We start from the raw sequence: 19,588 nt of genomic DNA on the forward strand, positions 1-19,588 counted from the left end.
AAAAAAAAGACAGGCTGAGTAGAAATCAACACAGCCTTATACTTTATCTAAATTTGGACATAGGAAAGAAAAAAAACATCTTAATGATAAATCTCTGTGTCTTCACCTAATTGTGCATTTTATCACAGATAGAATTGAAGTTTTGTTGGTGGTAAACACGTTTGAATTGAAGGAGTTTGAACTTAAAGTAGGTCAAATTTCCACTCTAGTGCACAATGAAGACATATTCTATTCAATTCCATTCCATTCTTATGTTACCGCGCTCAGTTTAGTTCAAATGAGGTCTTTTAATGCTGCTCTAACAAGAAAAGTGGATTGACTGGTTTGTACAAGTCTTGGCTGTTTGAAAACATCTCACATTACAGTGGTCAAGCTATGCAAGAGCATAACACAGCTTCTCCCCAGTATGATATACAATAATGGCTCCAACATTTGCACTCAGAATGTCAAACTAATTTATTAAGACATTTGATCATTTATACAAGTGGACTGTGGGAACACGTGTTGGCCAAAACCATGAAAATCATCTATTTCTGTGTTTTTGTACTTAAAATTTTGAGATATTGAATCTCAGTATTGAAAAGAGACTTGATCAAGATGTCCACGTCAGCAAAACTGCAAGACAAAACAAAGCTGTGGTGAATATTTTATATTGATCCAGAGCGAATATAAAAGCAAGCAATATAAAGCAAGATGAGCACTAGACATGCCCCATACCTTTTATGGAATGTTAACTGTTAACTGACATGCCAGCATGTTATCTTTCAGTACAGTTTTTATTGATTTTTCTTGACATATTTTCAATATGTTTTTGTAACACAGTCTAAAAATAAAACGTGATAACCGAGCACATGGGTCAAGCACTAAAAAGATGTTTGCATTTAGTTAAATTATACTGTTGATTTGAACAGTGTACAGTTAATAGTTAATAAATTACAATTAGATGCGCCAATTACAGTACTAATTATTATTATTCTTGTTCTTATTTTTGTTATTATTAATGTTATTGGCACTATAACTGAGGACCAATGGTTTTTTTTCTATTTCTATTGCTTGTCTCTGTGTGAAGCCTCATGAGTTCAAAGCTGCTCCGCGTCTTTTGATTGTTATGTTACAGGAAATTTGGGGTTATTTACTAAACCACAGTGATTTTGTCTTTTGTAGTATATTTACATTTTTTTAACATGCGCAGCCTTGAAATGAGTTGATGTGTAATCAGAACCACCAGTATGCCAGACATGGCATCTGAGGAGAAGGACAGGCAGAAAAGACAGTTTTTACAATTTTACTCGACATAATTTCACTTAAAAAAAATAAAGAAATACAAAATTAGAAAGCATTTTCTTACAACCAGATACCTATCAGTCGACACTTTGGGTAGAAAAGCCCAAAGTCAATAATGACAAATGATAAAATGTAGCCTGCACAAGCAGAAAAGTGACTCAGCGATGTCTTTCATAGAGCAACATCGATCAAATGTTTGCTAACATTAGCTAACAGAAGCCAATTCAGACAATCGTTCATCACGTCAGTCTGTAGCAGTAAATGTGTAATGACTGGAGAAAGAGTGCATTTCAATTTTTATGAGTTCAGCTTTTCATTATAGGAGAAAGGATGCAATATTTCTTCTTTAAAACATTTTAAGTGTTTAATTTCAATTTTTGCCTTTTATTTTATTATGATCATAACTTCCGGACTTCCATTCTTATTATCTTTGTATAATCTTTGTAGACTAATAAACATAAACGAGAATTGCTTGCTCTACTTGCCTGTGGGATGTCTTACTCTTCATTTCACCACCATGAAAAAGGAAGACTTAAGTATGTGAATGGCACCATTCATCATTCAGGCCAGTGCATGTCTTTGCCAGTGTTTTAACAGCAAGCACATCTTCAACTCAGTTAAGCTTCATTTACTTGGAGGTGGTGTTTTCTGCCTCGGCCTGCAGCTAAGGTTTATGTACTTTGCCCATCCGACATATGAAATGTGCAGTGTTTGCTTTTGTAGGTCTAATGAACGAGTAAAGTGCAAGTGCATACACAGTATATGTGATTAAATCTGTTGCTCACGTGTCCTCAGACGACCTATGTGGAGTCAACGCTGCGTCTTCTTTGTCTCTTTTCTCCTCCTGTTGTATTCTTATCCTTTTCTGGCTGCTCTGTCTTACTCGTCCATATTCTGTCTTCTGTACCTGCAGCCTTTTGTCATCCATGACATGAAGTCTCTAATGGAAGGAGAGCAGTTTATTAATTGCAGGCAGATACCCACCCAGGACCACCAGCAGCAGATATCTGACCAAACAGCCGGACATGGAGGTTAGAAGTGTAAAAATCTCTCATATTGCAACATTTTTCACTATATAAAACCCTGGAAAGTCTCAGACGTGGGCAGTGATTGAAAGGTCTGGAGCCAGGGTGCAATCAATAAGGCATCATCACATCAAGTGTTTACATAGCCGGGCTCCCAAAACTCTTAGCTTATCTGACGATTTGATGCAGTCAACAGCCCAAAAAACACATTTTTTTCTCTTTTTAAAAACAGGCATTTGCATGTCGTGCTTGTCATCACCTTCTTTGCTGAAAGGGCTTTAAATATCTGAAAATATTTCAAACATTTTGCAGAGCTGGTCTAGTTTTTCTTCTTTGACTTAACCCTGCAGCTGAACTGCCTCACTGGAGACCTGAGCTTGTTCTATTTTCCCATCTGATTTTAGGTCTCACAGGAGCTCACCTGGGGCCAGAGTTCAGTGTTTCGGAGGCTGCGGAGCTGCGCTTCTTCCAAAGCTGTCAATCACGTTCAGCCGAAGCAGTGAGAGAAGTGACAGAGTTCGCCAAGAGTATCCCAGGATTCATCGATCTGGATCTCAACGATCAGGTGAGAGGCAGGAATGCTGCTGCTCATCCGGTCTGTCACTCAGAACTGGATGTACCATCAGTACTGACCAGTCTGTCAGCAGAGATTTTGTTATTCACCTTGTATAGAGGTGCTTTATGATTGCAAACCTTTGCTAACCAGCTATCATCCATGCAGATGTAGTTAGCATCAGCTCTTCACCTCAACCCTTTACCCTTTTCCCAGGTCACTTTGCTGAAGTACGGTGTGATCGAGATCTTAATCATCATGGCGGCGCCTCTGATGAACAAAGACGGGACCCTCATCTCCTACGGACAGATCTTCATGACGCGGGAGTTCCTCAAGAGTCTCAGGAAACCCTTCTGTCAAATGATGGAACCAAAGTTTGAGTTCTCAGTCAAGTTCAACACGCTGGAGCTGGACGACAGCGACATGGCACTGTTTCTGGCTGTTATTATCCTCAGCGGCGGTGAGTGTTTTTGCTGGATTTTATTGTCCTATAAAAAAATTCCATCATATTTGATGGCCGATGTGACACAAACCTTGTTTAGTTCAGTGTGAATATGATGTGTTGACGGGCTCCTGCTATCTGTTGCTCCTGTCTAAGTTATCAAGCTGCTGTGTTTTACGTGCTACGTGTGACCTGCCTTGACCCTTTTATCAGTGTGGTGGGAGGCACAGATTTTATCTGTGATTCTTTTTTTTTTTTTTTTTACACCCTCCCATATTAAAACCCAAACTGTGTGGTCTAATATTGCTGGTTTGCATGTGGCTACTTGGTGACCTTGACCTGGTGACGATTCAAACAAGGTATTTAAGTCAATAGATAACTTAAATGACTAAGATTAAAGCTTTAAATGAATGATAAGAGGTCTTTTGTAAATAGCAATAATACAGCTAGTTCTGGTAATCAAGCACTAAACTAAGGGATTTTCAGCCAATAGTTTGTTAATGTGTAGTTATTAGCACCCTGCAATCCAGTTTTCTCCTTCCCTCTAATTCCCCATGAATGCCCTCACTAGAAAAAACACTGATCTGTCATCCCTGTCTCTGTATCCCATCCAGACCGTCCAGGCCTGCTGAACGTGAAGCCCATCGAGCAGCTGCAGGAGACAGTGCTCCATTCGCTGGAGCTGCAGCTGAAGCTAAACCACCCGGACTCTCTGCACCTGTTTGCCAAGCTGCTCCAGAAAATGACTGACCTGCGTCAGCTCGTCGCCAACCACGTCCACTTCATCCAGCTGCTGAAGAAGACGGAGGTGGACATGTGCTTCCACCCACTGCTGCAGGAGATCATGAAGGACTTGTATTAGAATTGAACAGGAGGAAGCGACAAGTTGAGAAAAGCGGGAAGAGAAACAGAAAGCATGAATAAAGAGATTTTATTTTTGAAATCATGACTTTGAAATTAGACGAGAAAAGCACTTTGTGCTGCCGGTGGGTTGAAAAAAAAAGTTGGGTAACCAGACAGGCTGACTGAAAATGAGAAAGTGATAGGGAGGAACAGGAAAAGAGAAATCAAGGAAAGAAAGACTGAATCTTAGTATTAGGTCTTGTCTAGACAGCAACATGTGAATAACTTGCGGTGCACAGTCATTTAGCCACTGCTGAGCCTGGACATTTTGTGAATGAGTAGGCTGCCAACTTAAATACCAAACTACCACCTACTGCAACAATCGTCTGTGACTTACTGAAAGAGCGGGGACTTTCTTATTGGCTAGCTGAAGCTAAAAATCGTGAGTGCTTGACACAGTCTGCTTCATGTGCCGAAAGGAGAAACGTATCACTGTGAATATTTTACACCATGTGTCACACAGTACAGTATGTGTTGTTCATGTGCAGCTTATCTACACATTGCATTACAACCGTCATAGGCAGCAGCGGTGTGTCCATGCTTCAATACCTCTGTGAACACGCACAAATGCATGAATGCTTGTGCTCGCACACACACACACACACACACACACACACGCAAACACACACCACACTCACAACAATGAACAGACAGAGCATTTTCTGTTTTGGCATCAGGGTGAAGGTGCTATCTCTTTTTAATCAGCTTTATCCAAAGACAGAAATCAGATCATTGCCTGTAACATATTTTAGTGTCGGTCCCCTGTACAAACTGTGAGAGAGTGTGAAGCCAACAGACGGCACGTTTCCATGATGATGTCAGCTCTTTTTTGAAAAATGAAACAGTATACGCCATATTGTGCCTTTAAGAGTCACTGTTTTGTTCTTTCCGCTGTTTTGTCTTGTGAAATTACTGCCATTTAAAAAACATTAGATATAGCACACATGTATAATGTATGATATATATTCATGTATATTATTTTTATATGGATGAAACTGCCTGTCAAACACAAATGGCTTTTTCAGCCTGAGCTGTTTTATTTCAAATTCTTGAAAAAAAAAAAGTGGTTGAGTTTTACAATGAAATTATTTTGTATTTGCAAAGTGTCTGCTATGTCTGATCGATCAGATGTTGTTTTTCTTTGAGGGGGGCGTCTTTGACAAAGGTATTGGATTAATACCAGTAAGGGGAGAAAATAAATTTGTGGTAAATAAAATATTTTCTAACTTTTTATTTGAAATCGGTCTCTTCTCTGTCTCAAGTGTACTTGCACATGTACCGTCAAAATCTGTTTCCAAATAATGTCTTGAAAGCGATCCAGTCACCCAAAAATGTGTTTGCATTCATTACATCAGCTGTCCTCAGTGTCTCTTACTAAACACACACGCACACACACACCCAGTTGGAACGATTGCAACATCTGAACTCTGCTGAACTCTGCCAGAAGACCAAAGTCTGTGGATACAGATTTGATTAGTGAGCGGGGATGTGGTTTTATTTTCGAGAGTTTAGCGCCTCTTGGACATGCTTTTTCCAAGGAGACACCAGCTTTTTCCCCTGTTTTTTTTAGACAGATCAATTTACAGAGAGACCAGAAAACAGGGCAGAGAGAGGGTATCATGCAACAACAAGGTCAGAGTCAAACTGCGGACATCACACCATCAGGTCACCCCAACACGTGGCACAGGTTCACTTACACAAAGATTTCTGATAGCTGTAGAACAATTATTAGGTGAAAACAAGTCACATACCCACACACCTAAAAGTTAAATTAGAATATACTCTGTGTTCCTTGTTTCTTTGTGTAATTCTATATATATCTATATCTATATGTGTGTGTGTGTGTGTGTGTGTGTGTGTGTGTGTGTGTGTGTGTGTGTGTGTGTATATACAAACATTGGGGGTTTTTTATTCAGATATATTTGTGGTTTCCCATTCTGTGTGGAACCTCAGGAAACAGCTGCTTTTGGTTGTGAAACAGAGCTAGGCATAACATTCTTTCTTGCTTTGCATCAGAAATACTATTCTTAAGAAATCTATAATTCTATAAGGGCCAAGATTGTTGGTCTCTCCTTGCTGGCTCTAAACTTGTAACGCTTCAGAGAACTGCCTGTCAGTCCAAACTGTGGGATCCATTATTCCTCACTGTCACTGCCCTCACGCTCACTGTCCTCACTATCAGCAGGTAAAGACCTTACTCATGAGGATCTTTCATCCCTTTAGAGCATAAAATATACCTGCGCCCATTACTATCACTCAGCATTAGCTGATAGCGAAAACACTGGCCTGAAATGATCTGTGAGCACAATAATGCTGACACATCATCACCTCTTCAGTTGATATGGTGAAATTGTTAGAACAGCCAGCAGAAAGGCAGCAACAGTTCATCTGGAGTTGTGTTTCTGGCCAGCTGATGAATGTAAATCCAGTATTCACTCTCTTTTAGCTCTGTTTTTGGCCTCCACCTGCTCCTCAGGAAATATTCTTTTCTCTTTAGATGCTGCATTTCCTACAATGTTCACTAGCTTGCACTAGCCATAGCACTATTTCTATGGTCGAAACTCACTGAAAAGCTCAGGAGGACCGAAGGGTTGAGGTTTTCATCACCACGTCGCTGCATACAAGACGACTGCTACATGTGGCTCTGCTTCCTGAAAAGGTGCTCACACGCCATATTGTACCCAATTCTGCTCCTCTTTTGATGGCTCGGACACACGTCACCTGATATTCAAACATGTAAGAATTTAGATCCATTAGAAATGGGAAGATGTGAGTTAAACAGGCCTTTGGTTGAGGTGTCTTTCTCTCTTTGTGTATCCGTTGAGATCATAAATGTCATGAACAATACGATGTGATCAGGTTAAGAGGAATAATCTATGTGTGCGCTGTAGAATGGACAAAAGATGAGGCGAGGAGAGAGCCAGGCCGTGAGAACGTGGCAGCGTAAAGGAGAAGTTTGGCCCCTAAAAATAAGCCTTTGAATTGGCAGATGATGGTGGTAGGGGGTTTCTGGCTCTGACCCGGATGGTCCTTTTGGATGGTTGATGATGATGGTAATTAAATGTGTTCTTTATGTCGAGTCAGCATATCCTCACTTTGTTACGGCCGGTCTCTGCTGACCGAACCCTGCCAAGATTCCTGAGCTAATCTGCCAAATAGTTTTCAGAAAGTATATTTCTGCTGTTGTTCGTCCACACAGAGCCAAGTCCAAAGATAGCAATTGTGATTTACACAAGGAAGTTTTGTTTTTGTTTGATTTCCTTAAGAAACAGCAGCTTCGCTTTTCAGCCTCTTTTGTTTTAGTATCAGGGAGGAATTTCACTCCCACCAGTGCGTGATGATACCTGATATGTGTGTATGTGGCTCCTCGTACAAGCTTTGTTCCTGAAGTGATACACCTGCCACTGGAAGACAAATATAGCTCTTGAGAAACTGTTTTGTTAAATCTGGTGTTTATATTGAAAATACCTCCGGAATTCATATTAAGGGACTTCTTGTTCTTTTGAGCTTAACTGGAAAACAGTTTAGGCTTTCAGTGGAAGAAATAAGGTAGATACTCGGTTTAAATCCAGTCAGAAAAACAGTATGTTTTAATGTAAAGTAATACTTGCAATTATGTGTTACAATGAAAATGTAAGGAGGCGTTCAGGTGGAATAGTAGTTAAGCTGCATACTGTATGATGCCAGCATCCCTGATGTACTATAAAACTAACCAATAAAGCAAAAATGACTTTTACTAATGACTGATTTGGTTGAGTTGTGGATTATTCAGTGACATGACAATGTGAAAGTGCCTTTAGCAGTATTTTAGTTTTCTCTGCTCCTACAACAATATGTAGCCTATGGTATGAAATTAACTTAGTCAATATGTAGGCTACAGGAAGTGTGATTATTATTGTTTAAGTGCAGCTCTATGCACATGCCTCCACACTCCCCTACTGAATCAAAACTGCACTTCAAGATTCTAAAGAGACTTTGTATTATTGAAATTATTTGACAGCTCCAACTGGCTGGATTTAATGTATGTGTAATTCAGTGTTGCCCAACATGAAAAGAAAGGGAAGAAATGCTCTCTGGATTTCCGGTGTCATCATATTTCTCCGCCCACCAGCATTTTCCAGACGTTGTCTGACGTCAGTTTTAACTGGCTGGGCTCACACACACACCGTGTCACATCACCTTTATCAGGTGGATACTTTCCAAGTGATTCATTCATTCATTCATTCACTAACTCACCCTTAAACATAATGACCTGGAAAAGTTAGAGCGAGGTGATGAAATGCGACCTCATTTAAGCACATGACTGATGAGGACATTGTCCAAGTGACAGGAGTGATACCGGCAGTCTCTCGATCTTTCTTCATGTTACAAAAGACATATTCAACATGATGAAATACATACAGACAGTACATTTATTCAACATTTTTTAATTCTAACAATTAAGCATTTTGCCCAAAAGAGACTTTTTCTGCATATGAAGTCAAAGAGGAGCACAAACTACACACAAATGACATAAGAAACAGAAATCAGAATATATTGAAAAAAAAAAAGAGCTCAAGAAGTCATTTTTATGAAATATTTCAATGAAAACAAATGTGTAAAAATCCACCATCTTTCATTTTTAATTTTCTCCAAGTTTTATTCACTTTCTTGCCTCGAGTTTGATGAGAAGATCAACGGGTCACCGCTCTTATGTTTTTACTACATGAAGCCACAGTCATGTTATGATTAGCTTAGCTTAGCATAAAGACAGCTAGCCTGGCTCTGTCAATAGGTAAAGAAATGCAGCTCCCCTTTGCTTTTTATACAGATTAAACAAACAAGATAAAATATGTTAATGACTGAGCTTTACAGGTGCTGCCAAGCTAGTGGGTTCTCTGTATGTCCACTCTTAATGCTATGCTAAGCTAAGTGTCTCCTGGCTCCAGACCCATATGTAAAGGCCAGATATGAGAGTGGTATTGATCTCCTCATCTAACTCTCAGCAAGACGAACTGCTCCTTTGAAACTCTGTTTTTGCAAACCGAATAAAATGAAGTAAATGCGGGCAGTGGGCGTCTTGTTTACCCATGCTGCCTGCACAACATTGTTGCTATCTCTATGCATCAAAGTGTCGTACATTTTTCCAGCAAACTCAGGTCTAACAGCCTGGCATTGTTCTCAGATTGATGCCTTTCTGTCTCGCTGTGGAGGAGGCTTTCAGGGTCGTCTGTTTGAGGAGGCGCTTTAAACCCTTTCTCACAGTGTATCTGTGTTGATCATCAATCCTATGTGCTTTCCCAAATGTACAGAAATAGAATCCTCCCAAAGATAAAAGCTAAAATGTGCCTAAAACTTGGCTAAAATTTCTGGAGGGAGAGCCTGGCAGCAAAGTTGGGCCCTCTGAAGTTGACAATGTATCAACTTCTCCAAGCCAAAGGTTCAAGGAGGGCGCTTTCGTCGTAGAGGGGAGAGGGGACAGGCCTTCATGTTTCCCCTTTTGTTAGTGTGGTTGGTAGTCATGGTTATAGTGAAACTGTGGCCTTACAGTCCACAGGGAGGATCAGAGCATGCCAGTGACAAGGCAAAAAACACTGGCACTGGATCTATTTTCCCAAGACCACCACAGACAGTCATGAAGTATCGAGAGGTCATGGTCATGGTCTGTAGTCCAGTGGCAAAGGGTTCATCAAGTGAGACTATTTTGTAAAGATGTATACCAGTGGATAAAAGGCATTTCACCAAGATGGAGGTTTGTTTGCTCACTTTTTCTAAATGGTAATCCTGCAAACTGATCCACTTGTCTGAAGACTACACAGCAGATTACACTACAAAACTATTCTATTTGGCATACAGTACAAATCGATTCTTCTGGATCAAAGTGATCAGGATTAGATCAATCGTTTGATTGGCAGCGCTGGTGTTCGTAAGGTTGTGCAATATCTCCCTCTGCAGGCTGGAAGCAGCTCCTGGACCTCACAGCAGGGAGGTCTTCCTCTGCTGGAGCCAAACCAAACCAATGCTGCTACGCTGTGGTGACCTTGCCACACATCCTCTCTGCAGTCGCTGATTCAAAAGGAAAAGAAAAAAAAATGACATTAACACCGCAGATCAGCCCTGAAACGTGATGAGGGATCAGGAATGAGCTGGCCATCTGAAGGCAGAGGTTCAAGTTGAGGATGGATCGCAATCCGCTCGCAGGAGTAAATATCTACACATCCATCTAATTATTACAGATTGTCCACAAACATGCATTGACTTGGAAGAGTTGCAGCACCTCAGTGGCAGTTGTATTGTTTCAGCTGGTTGAGCTGAAGAGGGAGAGGAACAATAGAAGCCAATAACAATAATGTAGCTGTCAGAGCTGTGAGGGAGGCAAGGTCAGTGAGGTGATACAGTAAACAGGCCAGCCCAATTCCTTCCCATGGCCTCCTGGCTTCACTGAACGAAGAATAAAAAGTTAAAGCTGGACTGTTTCACAAAATCAAACCGTAGTAATGGATCGCCTGGACGCGATCAGCACAGGATCAAATCAAATGACATACCTTCAAAATACCTGAGGTTGTGTCTTTGTTTTGGTTGCATTAAGGAAAACTACTGGCCCTCTTTAGACCAGGACATGGACCAAGGAAGACCCTGTTACATTTTAGAGCAGATCTGAATCTCATGGTAGATACACAACTTATATTACACACTTTTAGTTAACGTTTGGTTGGCCGACTAAACATCATACATCTTAAATCCAGAGAGCAGGAGAACAGGTTGCAACATCACAGTTGTAACAACACATTTTTCTCGTGTCGCTATGGAAATGCACACACCATGCACCTACAGCTATACTGTTACTCACATCCACATGTGAAACTTTGATAGCTAAGGAAATATGTATCAGCCTGATGGTTGCACTTGCAGATTTGCATCACAGACGAGTGGTCGAGGACGAGTACACTTCTAAGTTTATAGATAAATATTATTTAAAAAGATAAAGATAGAGAAAGGGTTGGAGTCATCATTTGTACATGTATAATTCCTGGAACACAAACTATGAAGGAGACTTAAGTTGGAGAAGGAAAAATGGCCCCAAATTTTTTCCATCTGTTCTGAGATTTTGAGTCATTAAAGAGTTTTCTGCATATGAATAAAAGTGTAACAATATTTGGAAACAAGGTAAAATTGCTTTTTTAGTCTTTAAGAATCAGCATTTAGATTAACACCATGTCCATCAATCTGTGCTGTTTGTATATGAGAAGGAAGGTTTGTTTTTGTTTATGTTAGAGATGACAGTTCTTTAACCATAATGAATCTCACATTGGACAACTTCCTTTCTTTCTCCGTCTATCTTATCTTGACCTTTGAAAACTGAAAGAAAACAGGTAAGTGCAGACTTCTGTGGTCAAAGTTGTCAAATTTCTCTCACTATTTAAAAAAAAAGTGTGGTCATGTGGTTCATTTTGTGCTACACTTTTTGGTTAATACAGGAAAAAAAACAATGTAAGTTGTAGCATCTCATTTTTTGCAATCGTGGTTCAACTCTATGGTTTCAATTAGCTGCATCGGAAGCCAAACATTAGTCATGTTCCCACAACACAAACTCTGGACTTCATTTGAAATTCTATCGAAAAAAATAAAAAGAATTCATCTTCTTTGAAGGCTTTTTAATTGAATATAACCACTATTGTATTCATAAAGAGGTGCTGAAATCAGTGCAGCAGCAATCCATCATGCCTTTCACACACACTGTCCTCAGGGGGACAATCAACTGATCAGAAGCATTATCTCCCACTGGACCGTCTGAGTTTATGTGTTTGATTCCAGAGATATCATTTTCCCTCGCAGCTCAGCTGGGCTGTTTATGCAGAAGTTTCTCTACTCTTCTGTGAACATAAGATCACCACTGGTCTCAGTATGTGTGGTCCTGACCCTGCGTACCGTTCACACTGCCTGGAAAAAGTAACTCGGTTTGGATTTTTTCTCACATTGCAGAACATATTGTATTCTGGACATGCGGACGTAGAGGAGCTCAGAGGAATGGCTGATAAAGTAGAAGAGAAATAATTTTAAAAAAGCATTTCAGATTGATCATTTAAAATAAGAGGTCAGTCAAAGCACAGTACAGTACAGTACCTATACATGAAGTGGTTGTGTACAGTATATACAGTGTAGAGGATTTATATTTGACAATGACAGCTAATATATGTTCATGCCAATGCACAGAGTTTATTTTACAGTGTGAATATATGATTCCTTATAAGTAGTTAAGTGGATGTTTTAGTGTTACAGGGTTATTGGCACTATATTAATGATTTCGCTGTTCATCGTGACTTTTGACACATTTCCCAGTGGTCACTTGTTGAAAAACCAAATGGGAATAATTGAAATCATGCTTCTGCATCCAGTAGTGTATTTAACTCTTTGAGACATTCCCCTCTGGCAGGAGGCTGCGGTCCATCAGGACCAAAACCTCATGCCACAAGACCAGTTTTTTCCCGTCTGCTGTCAGCCTTACCAACAAGGCCTGGAATCCCCCCGACACTCTTCACACTCCACCTCTGCCTTTACTTGTCACATTGACAATGCCATAACTCTATGTGGTACATTAACGCTCAGCTTGGATTTCCTGTTTATTTTACTGTATCACTGCCAGCTGTACTGCTCTTTTATTCTGGAAAAAAAGAAATTAAACAGACTGTGCATATATATTTATATTGTTATATTTTCTACTTTTCAATAGCTTATTTCTAGAAGATTTGTCACGCACCAATTTCACCAAAACAAATTCCTGGTATTTCTAAAATCGTACTTGGCAATAAGGCTTTTCTTCTGATTCTGATTGTGATTGTGATTAAGGGATACGCTTATGCATTTGCTATTAATGCTATGAAACAAACAGTAGGGGGCGGCAAAGCAACGCTGGATGCAATACGCCGAAGAAGAACAAACCCGGAAGGAAGCTTTATTTTGGTTTTGTCGCGGCGGGAAGGGAAGTAAACAAACTGAATGGTAAGTTTTAAGTTCAATGTCTAATTTAAGCAGTGTTCATACGCTATCATAACATCAGCTAATTAGGCAACATCTTTCTTCAAAAACCTGTCTTTAAACAGACGATGTCAAAGCTAAACGTCCTAACCAGACTTAGCATTAGCGTCTGTAACTTAGCTAATCAACGGAAACCTTTTCCCAACGCACTGTCTGAGTACAGTGACGACTTTTAACATCCAGTAATGTCATTTTAAATCGGCTTATTGCAGGAATGTGGCTCTTGATCCCACCACGCAATCCGAGTTTATGTTATTAGGTTATTGGCTAGCTAGCCAGAAAGTGCCTTTGACTGTCAATTTGAGTGCTCTTGGCCTTCAAAGACTTTACCTTTACACCGTTTCTAAGCCGACAGGTCAGGTACAATCACACTCATTAACATAAATGATTTGGGACAAATATGACAAAGAGCAGCACGAACTAAATCCTCCAAAATGACCAGTTATAACCTTATAACGATTTAGTGTAGTGCTGTTGTATTAGACCGCATTACTTTGAGCTCGATCGAGCTAATAAGCTAACAAAATAATAAACTGAAGGGCTGCAACTAGTGATTGACCAACAGTCCAAAACCCAGAGATACACAATATACTAAAATGTAAGACAACCACATCCTCACATGTGAGAGTTTGGATTGATTGATTGATTGATTGATTGTTTCAGTTTTAAGTGTATAGACAACAGATATGGTCAGAACTAGAGCTTCAGCATTAGGCTGTTTTGTCGAGATGTTTTATGCAGGATAGTTTAGGCTGTCATTTTGGACCTCATGGCACTTAGATGGTTTAGCTCATAATGTTAGTAACAGAGCACCAACTTTAATATTTGACATGTATTAAACGCAGTCTACTCTGTACTTCCCCCTCTTCCACCAGGTGAGCCACCTCCACCATGGCGTCCAAACAGCAGGATGTAGCCAAGCCGAACATTTCCCCAGTTCTGTTCATGGCAGTGGACGGTGAACCCATGTCCTTCTTCCTGCGGCCGGGTCCTGTTAAACGTAAACTCCAGCCGCTCATCACGGCTGGAGGAGGGATGCTGAGCAATGTCCAGCAGCCGGGGGCAATCCTGCTCATTGACCCTGAGGAAAGAGGCTCTCTTGCTGAAACTGCTGCTCACAGGTGGGTGCTGGACTGGGCTGCCATTAGAAAGTGTTTACGTCAGGAGGAATACTGCTTAGCCTATTCAGATGATTAAAAAAAACCAAACAAACTGTGTGGCTGTAATATGCAAGACTATTGTTTGGTGTTGATGGGTTTGTTTATTTCAATTTCTGTTTTGACATTCAGTCTGCTCAGCATTGAAACACGTCCCGGTGGAGCAGAGAAAGCCTCTTTCTGAGACATAACAAGTTTTTATTCTCTATTATTATCATGCATGCATGTCCTTCAACATGTCCTTCACAGATACAGCCTGTTATTTATAGCCCGTAATGACAGTGTAGAAGTTAGATCTCAGCCGTACACTCATTATGAGAGCTGTGTAGCGCTCCATTGCTGCCCTTACTAGACAGTTTTGTTGCCCCCAAAATTCTGTGTCCTGCAGTGTTAAACCATGTTTGCTATTACCAGCAGAAACTACAGGTGTCGCCAAATCAACCAGGACCAAAATCTTCAAGATTACCACTTTAGGTTTTATGGCTCCTTTCTAATGACAGAACACTATGAAGCTTTACAGTGAGCTGAAGTATTGCCGTGCATATGTATGTGATCAGCTGGATAATTTAATTTAGCAAAAGTTGCTGCTGTGTCACTAACTGAAAAACAGTCAAAGCGCTGTTTTCTCCTCAGGTATGTGTCTACTCAGTACATTCACGACTGCATCGAGAGGGATGAGCAGCTGAATTTAGAGGACTACAAATTAAATCCTGAGGTGGTCCCGAGACACTCTGCTCGACTCAACAATAACAAAGAGAGCTGTCCTGGAGGTATGATGTAAAAGACATAACTCTACCCTTTGTGAGAAGCATAATCGGCATTTCTCACATTTATCTGTGCCACTGATTCTGTATTAACGATTTGTGCAAAAGACTTGTACAACACCCAAATTAAAAAATGGCTCTTCAAATTTTGTTTAATAAAAAAAGTGTACACAGTTTTGTAGTAGCTGCACCATGTATTATCAAATTGCCATTTATGTGGCTCTATTTATTTGTTTTCAACCTACTGATGTCTCCACTCCGTCCTTCTGTCCTCATAATTAGGCAGGGTTGCCTACACGACAGAAGATGACGCTGCCATTTTGAGTTATGTCAGCGAGCACAAGGCAGAGACCGGGGGGAACCGGCTTTGGCAAGAGATGGAGAAGCAGCGTGTGACCAGTCACAGCTGGCAGTCGATGAAATACCGTTATAGAGTACGTCTGGCAAAGAAACAGTCAGAGGCTGTGGAGGTGCCAACCACAGAGGCAGAGACCAAGGTAAATTACCTGGAAGGTGTCGCCAGGTATTTTGTCACATATTTCTCTGTATCACATGTTTCTTTCAGTATTTAGAGGCACAGGTTTCAAGGACAATTTTACTTTAATTCAAGACATCCCGTTATAAATCCAACCTTTGTGCCGCTTCTGATGTTCAGGTTCTGTTGGCGCTGGTTGCTATTTGCAGATTTATTGTACTACAGTGTACTGAGAGGTGTTCTTAATATTATGTCCCCCTCATGTGTGTGAATGCGTGCAACAAAATGGTCAAAACAATGCTGTTATTAGCATTAACTTCATGTTATGAAGCCACAGTCTGCAGGTCATCCAGGCTGTCTGTGTGTTTCACATTAGGGGCTTTCAAGATGGCAAAATTTCCATCCAAAATTTCCATTTTGGTAATATTTGCAAGATCATGATAATGTTACACTGATCATCATTAAAATAATTAGAACAATCATCCAAAGTTAATATGTCATAACATCATTAATGGGCTATTAACTGTAGCTGTGTAAAGAACAAAACTGGCATATAAAAGAACAATATTTTGTTTTGTTTCCCGTAGGTGGAAGGAGACGAAGGGACAGACGCTGAAAAACCCTCCAGTTCAGAAGACGCTGCTTCTCCTCAGACACATACGACAGAATCTGATCTAACGCAGGTACGAACCAGAACTCACTGTGAGCAACAGACACCACAGTTAAAGTATGTTCTGTATATACTTACTTTAAGAGATTATTTCTTATTGGTTTGTATGTGATTTGATAAGAGCAGAACTGAAGAGAGCTGATTCGGTGTCTTCACAGATAGATCAGCCTATACCAGCTGAACACACACAACCAGAAATTGTAGAAGCTCAAACATCCATCGGTCCCCAAGGAGAAGAGCAACATGTGAGCCCACAGACGAGCAAACAACCAGCTGACGGCACTCAAGTAGAGACTGTAGAAGCTGAAACATCTGACTCCCCACAACCTGAGGGAGCTTGTTTGGACCCACCGACAGATGCTCAGCCCATCCCAGCTGAGAGCACCGAGCCAGAAACAGATGCACCACAAACAGTCATCTCTCCACAAAAAGAAAGCTTGCCCGAGGACTCGCCTCCAGCGCAACCCAACTCCCTGCCCGACTCCTCTTCGAAGAAGAAGCCAAAAGAGAAGCAGAAGTCCTCCCCCAGGCTGGAGCAACCGCAGCGTCGATCAACGCGCAGGCAGCTTCAGCTGGAGGATTCAGCATTGCCTGAACTGTATGGCAAAAAGCTCAGATCGTCATTAAGTTCTGCTGAGCAACTGTCAGCATCTCCCCAGCCCTCGAACAAGACTAAATCAGCCCATAAGTCTGCTCTTCAAAAAGACTCAACAGGCGACGAGGCGCCTTCTAAGAGAGCCAAAGGAAAGAGTGCAGCAGAGAGTAAACAGGAGACGAGTGGACAAGACTCCGTATCTGAAGCAACACGGGCGGGTTTGTAACACATCCACCAGTGTGGGACACAAAGCACACCGACAGCATCTAACACTTATGTGCCACAGAGATTTGAGTCTGTTTTTGTTTTGCAGAATCAGAATCTAATTCAACGCCACAGAAAGGAGGGAAGAAAAAAGAAAAGAGAAAGTTGGGGATTCTGGAGTTGGCTACAAAGGAGTTTGAAGATGAAAGCGAGGTAAGACAAGAGGAGCACATTTATGAGGGCAAGGCAGTGAAAACACCCACCCACTCAAAGACAGTGGAGAGCCCACATCCACCACACAGCCGCTGATCACGAACCTAAGGAAAAAAAAAAAAGTGTTTTTAGTTCTGAATGTGACCAAAGAAATATACAGAGGAGCCAAACACAAAGGCTGTGTGAAAGAACAATATTATTTTCAGGGTTCCTGAGTTCTTCGTCAAATATTTAAACTGTTAATCTTCCCGTCTCTCAGTCTGGTGAGGACGAAGCTCCAGATCTCCAAAACCCAACTGAAACAGCGACGGTGCAGCCCACATCGACTGAACCCCGGCTCCAGACTCCAGACACAGCAGCTTCTGCACAGGCTGGCCCTGAACGTGGACCTGGCCTCCAGGAGAAGGTGCCAGAGGCGCAGGCCTCCAGCAGCAACCACCCGCCACCAACAGGCTGCCCTGAGCCCGCAGCCACCGAGCCTGCAGCCGTCAGCGCAGCCTCCAAGGCCCACCTGTTCATATTCGACAGTGAGTCTCAGGAGGAAGGCTCTCAGTCCATGTTTGGTGACAGTACAGCAGCTCCAGCCAACCTCCAGCCAACAGTGAACAAAGATGCTGCTTTTTCACTGACTCAGGTGCAGCTGGAGGAGGACAAGCAGCGAATCACAGAGCTGATGAGGGAGACAAAGCAGGTGAACAGTCTGGACTGTTGACGCACCTTTTTCACTGCAGTGTGCTCTCTTTGGTTTTCGTAGACCACATCCTGAAGACCAGCAGGCAAAATTCGGGCAATATTCAAGGGATTTTGGCAGTTGTGTGGGCTGCACATGTGATTGGAGAATGCACTGTGCATGCACTGAATTACCAGTAACACTGAATTTTACTGAGATGCTGGCAAATTATCTGCATGGGATGGAGGAGTGCACTGCTTAACTATTAGAAAGTGCAATTTTTATATTGAAACTTGGTTCAAATTCCTGAGCTTAAATTCCATTGGAAAATTTCTGGAAATGTATTGATATTATGTGCATCTTTTACATGCTGCAGTTAAATGCTTTTTTATTCTTGGTTGTATTTGGTTTGGCAGCATTCTGCCGTTTCTGACCTCTCCTGTTTTTGTTCTAGGACTTAGTCAGTGTGACCAAAGCGCTGTTGAAGACCAGCGGAGACTTCTCTGCCGCTCTGGATCTGCTTTTGAATCCCTTCGCCGTTTCAGGACCGTTTTGGAAACTCAGTGACGACGGCCTTTTGCTCTCAGGTGATCCTGTCGTCCGACAGGAGCTGCAGGAGAGATACGGTGAGGAGAAGGTGGCCAAAAGAGTCATGTTCCTCGAGCTCGAGGGGTGAAAATGAAACACAGATTAGTGTAGAAACAACAGGAAAACAGGCGATCTGGACACATGGAGCATACTCATCTATGTACTCGTCATCTATGAGTTTTTGTCTTACAGAGTTTTTAGGTCAGTTAAGTCATGGCTGCTGTTCCTGCGCTTTATACATTTGTTTGGGAGCAGAATCTTTTAATGTGTTTTAGCATGAAAAACTATCGTTTTATTCTCTTTTATGTTTTAATTGAATTGCATAATAAAGAGTTTAATACCATGTAAAAACACCTGATTTACACCATGAAAAAAATCTTTATGTATTATATTTCACCACTTTTTTGAGCAAATGGCTTTCAGATGGTTAATAGAAAAATGTGAAATCTGTGATTGGAGGAGCTCTGGTGGTGGCAGATTCATAAAAACTGAGAAAACGTTTAAATAAAACGAGCTAAACTGTTTCCCTTTAACCAAAAAAGAGTCACTGCTGTACGTGTTGGAAAATGTGCCTCCACTGCTCTAAGAATTAGAAATCTTACAGTAGCCGAACGAATAAGGTCCAATGATATTCAGTGCACATTCTGGATAAAACTTCTTATCAATTTGAATTAATTAATACCAGCGATTCCCTGTTTGAGTACAGTCATCAATCTTTACTAAACCAGATACTGAACAGGGTGGATTTTTCCACTCTTACTGAAAGTGTGATGGTATTGGTTTGATTATGAAAATCACACTTTCAAACAATTAATAATTATAGTTGCATATATTATGCTGACGATGAAGAAACTATATTGTTTACAGCAGCACATATACTGAATAACTGCTATGTACAAGTCACTTTGACGACAGCATAGACTGTACATAATACTGAAAAAGGTTATTTATATAAAATACAAAAGAAGGTTAGAGGTGCTTTACAAAACACAAGGTGATGAAAAAGTCAAGTAGAGCAAAAGTCTTACTA

The 19,588-nt window shown here is 41.0% G+C and overlaps 2 protein-coding genes across 6 annotated transcripts in view; both read left to right on the top strand.

Annotated features, from left to right (window-relative positions):
• pparg (peroxisome proliferator-activated receptor gamma) overlaps positions 1–5,444 on the top strand; it is a 32,885-nt gene extending 27,441 nt beyond the window's left edge. For 2 of the 4 annotated variants that reach the window (XM_070958498.1, XM_070958499.1), the window contains exons 6-9: positions 2,198–2,315; positions 2,714–2,874; positions 3,079–3,322; positions 3,919–5,444. In XM_070958498.1, the coding sequence (XP_070814599.1) occupies positions 2,198–2,315; positions 2,714–2,874; positions 3,079–3,322; positions 3,919–4,166 (771 nt within the window). In that variant the 3' untranslated portion in view covers positions 4,167–5,444. The remainder of the gene's footprint in view (positions 1–2,197; positions 2,316–2,713; positions 2,875–3,078; positions 3,323–3,918) is intronic. The other 2 variants (XM_070958500.1, XM_070958497.1) reach the window with 1 other exon arrangement.
• A 7,658-nt stretch (positions 5,445–13,102) lies between these two features.
• terf2ip (telomeric repeat binding factor 2, interacting protein) lies at positions 13,103–19,093 on the top strand. 2 transcript variants are annotated; one of them, XM_070958974.1, is made up of 9 exons: positions 13,103–13,186; positions 14,098–14,343; positions 15,013–15,149; positions 15,426–15,640; positions 16,206–16,301; positions 16,447–17,101; positions 17,197–17,300; positions 17,560–17,991; positions 18,425–19,093. In XM_070958974.1, the coding sequence occupies exons 2-9, from the start codon at positions 14,114–14,116 to the stop codon at positions 18,644–18,646; spliced, it is 2,091 nt and encodes a 696-aa protein (XP_070815075.1). In that variant the 5' UTR covers positions 13,103–13,186; positions 14,098–14,113; the 3' UTR covers positions 18,647–19,093. The 2 variants fall into 2 exon arrangements, with proteins under 2 accessions (XP_070815075.1, XP_070815076.1); XM_070958975.1 differs by having other exon boundaries at positions 13,105–13,186; positions 17,203–17,300; positions 18,425–19,089.
• The last annotated feature ends 495 nt before the right edge of the window (positions 19,094–19,588 follow it).

The sequence above is a fragment of the Chaetodon trifascialis genome, chromosome 3 (genome assembly GCF_039877785.1).
Source record: "Chaetodon trifascialis isolate fChaTrf1 chromosome 3, fChaTrf1.hap1, whole genome shotgun sequence".
In the NCBI taxonomy this organism is placed as follows: Eukaryota; Metazoa; Chordata; class Actinopteri; order Chaetodontiformes; family Chaetodontidae; genus Chaetodon; species Chaetodon trifascialis.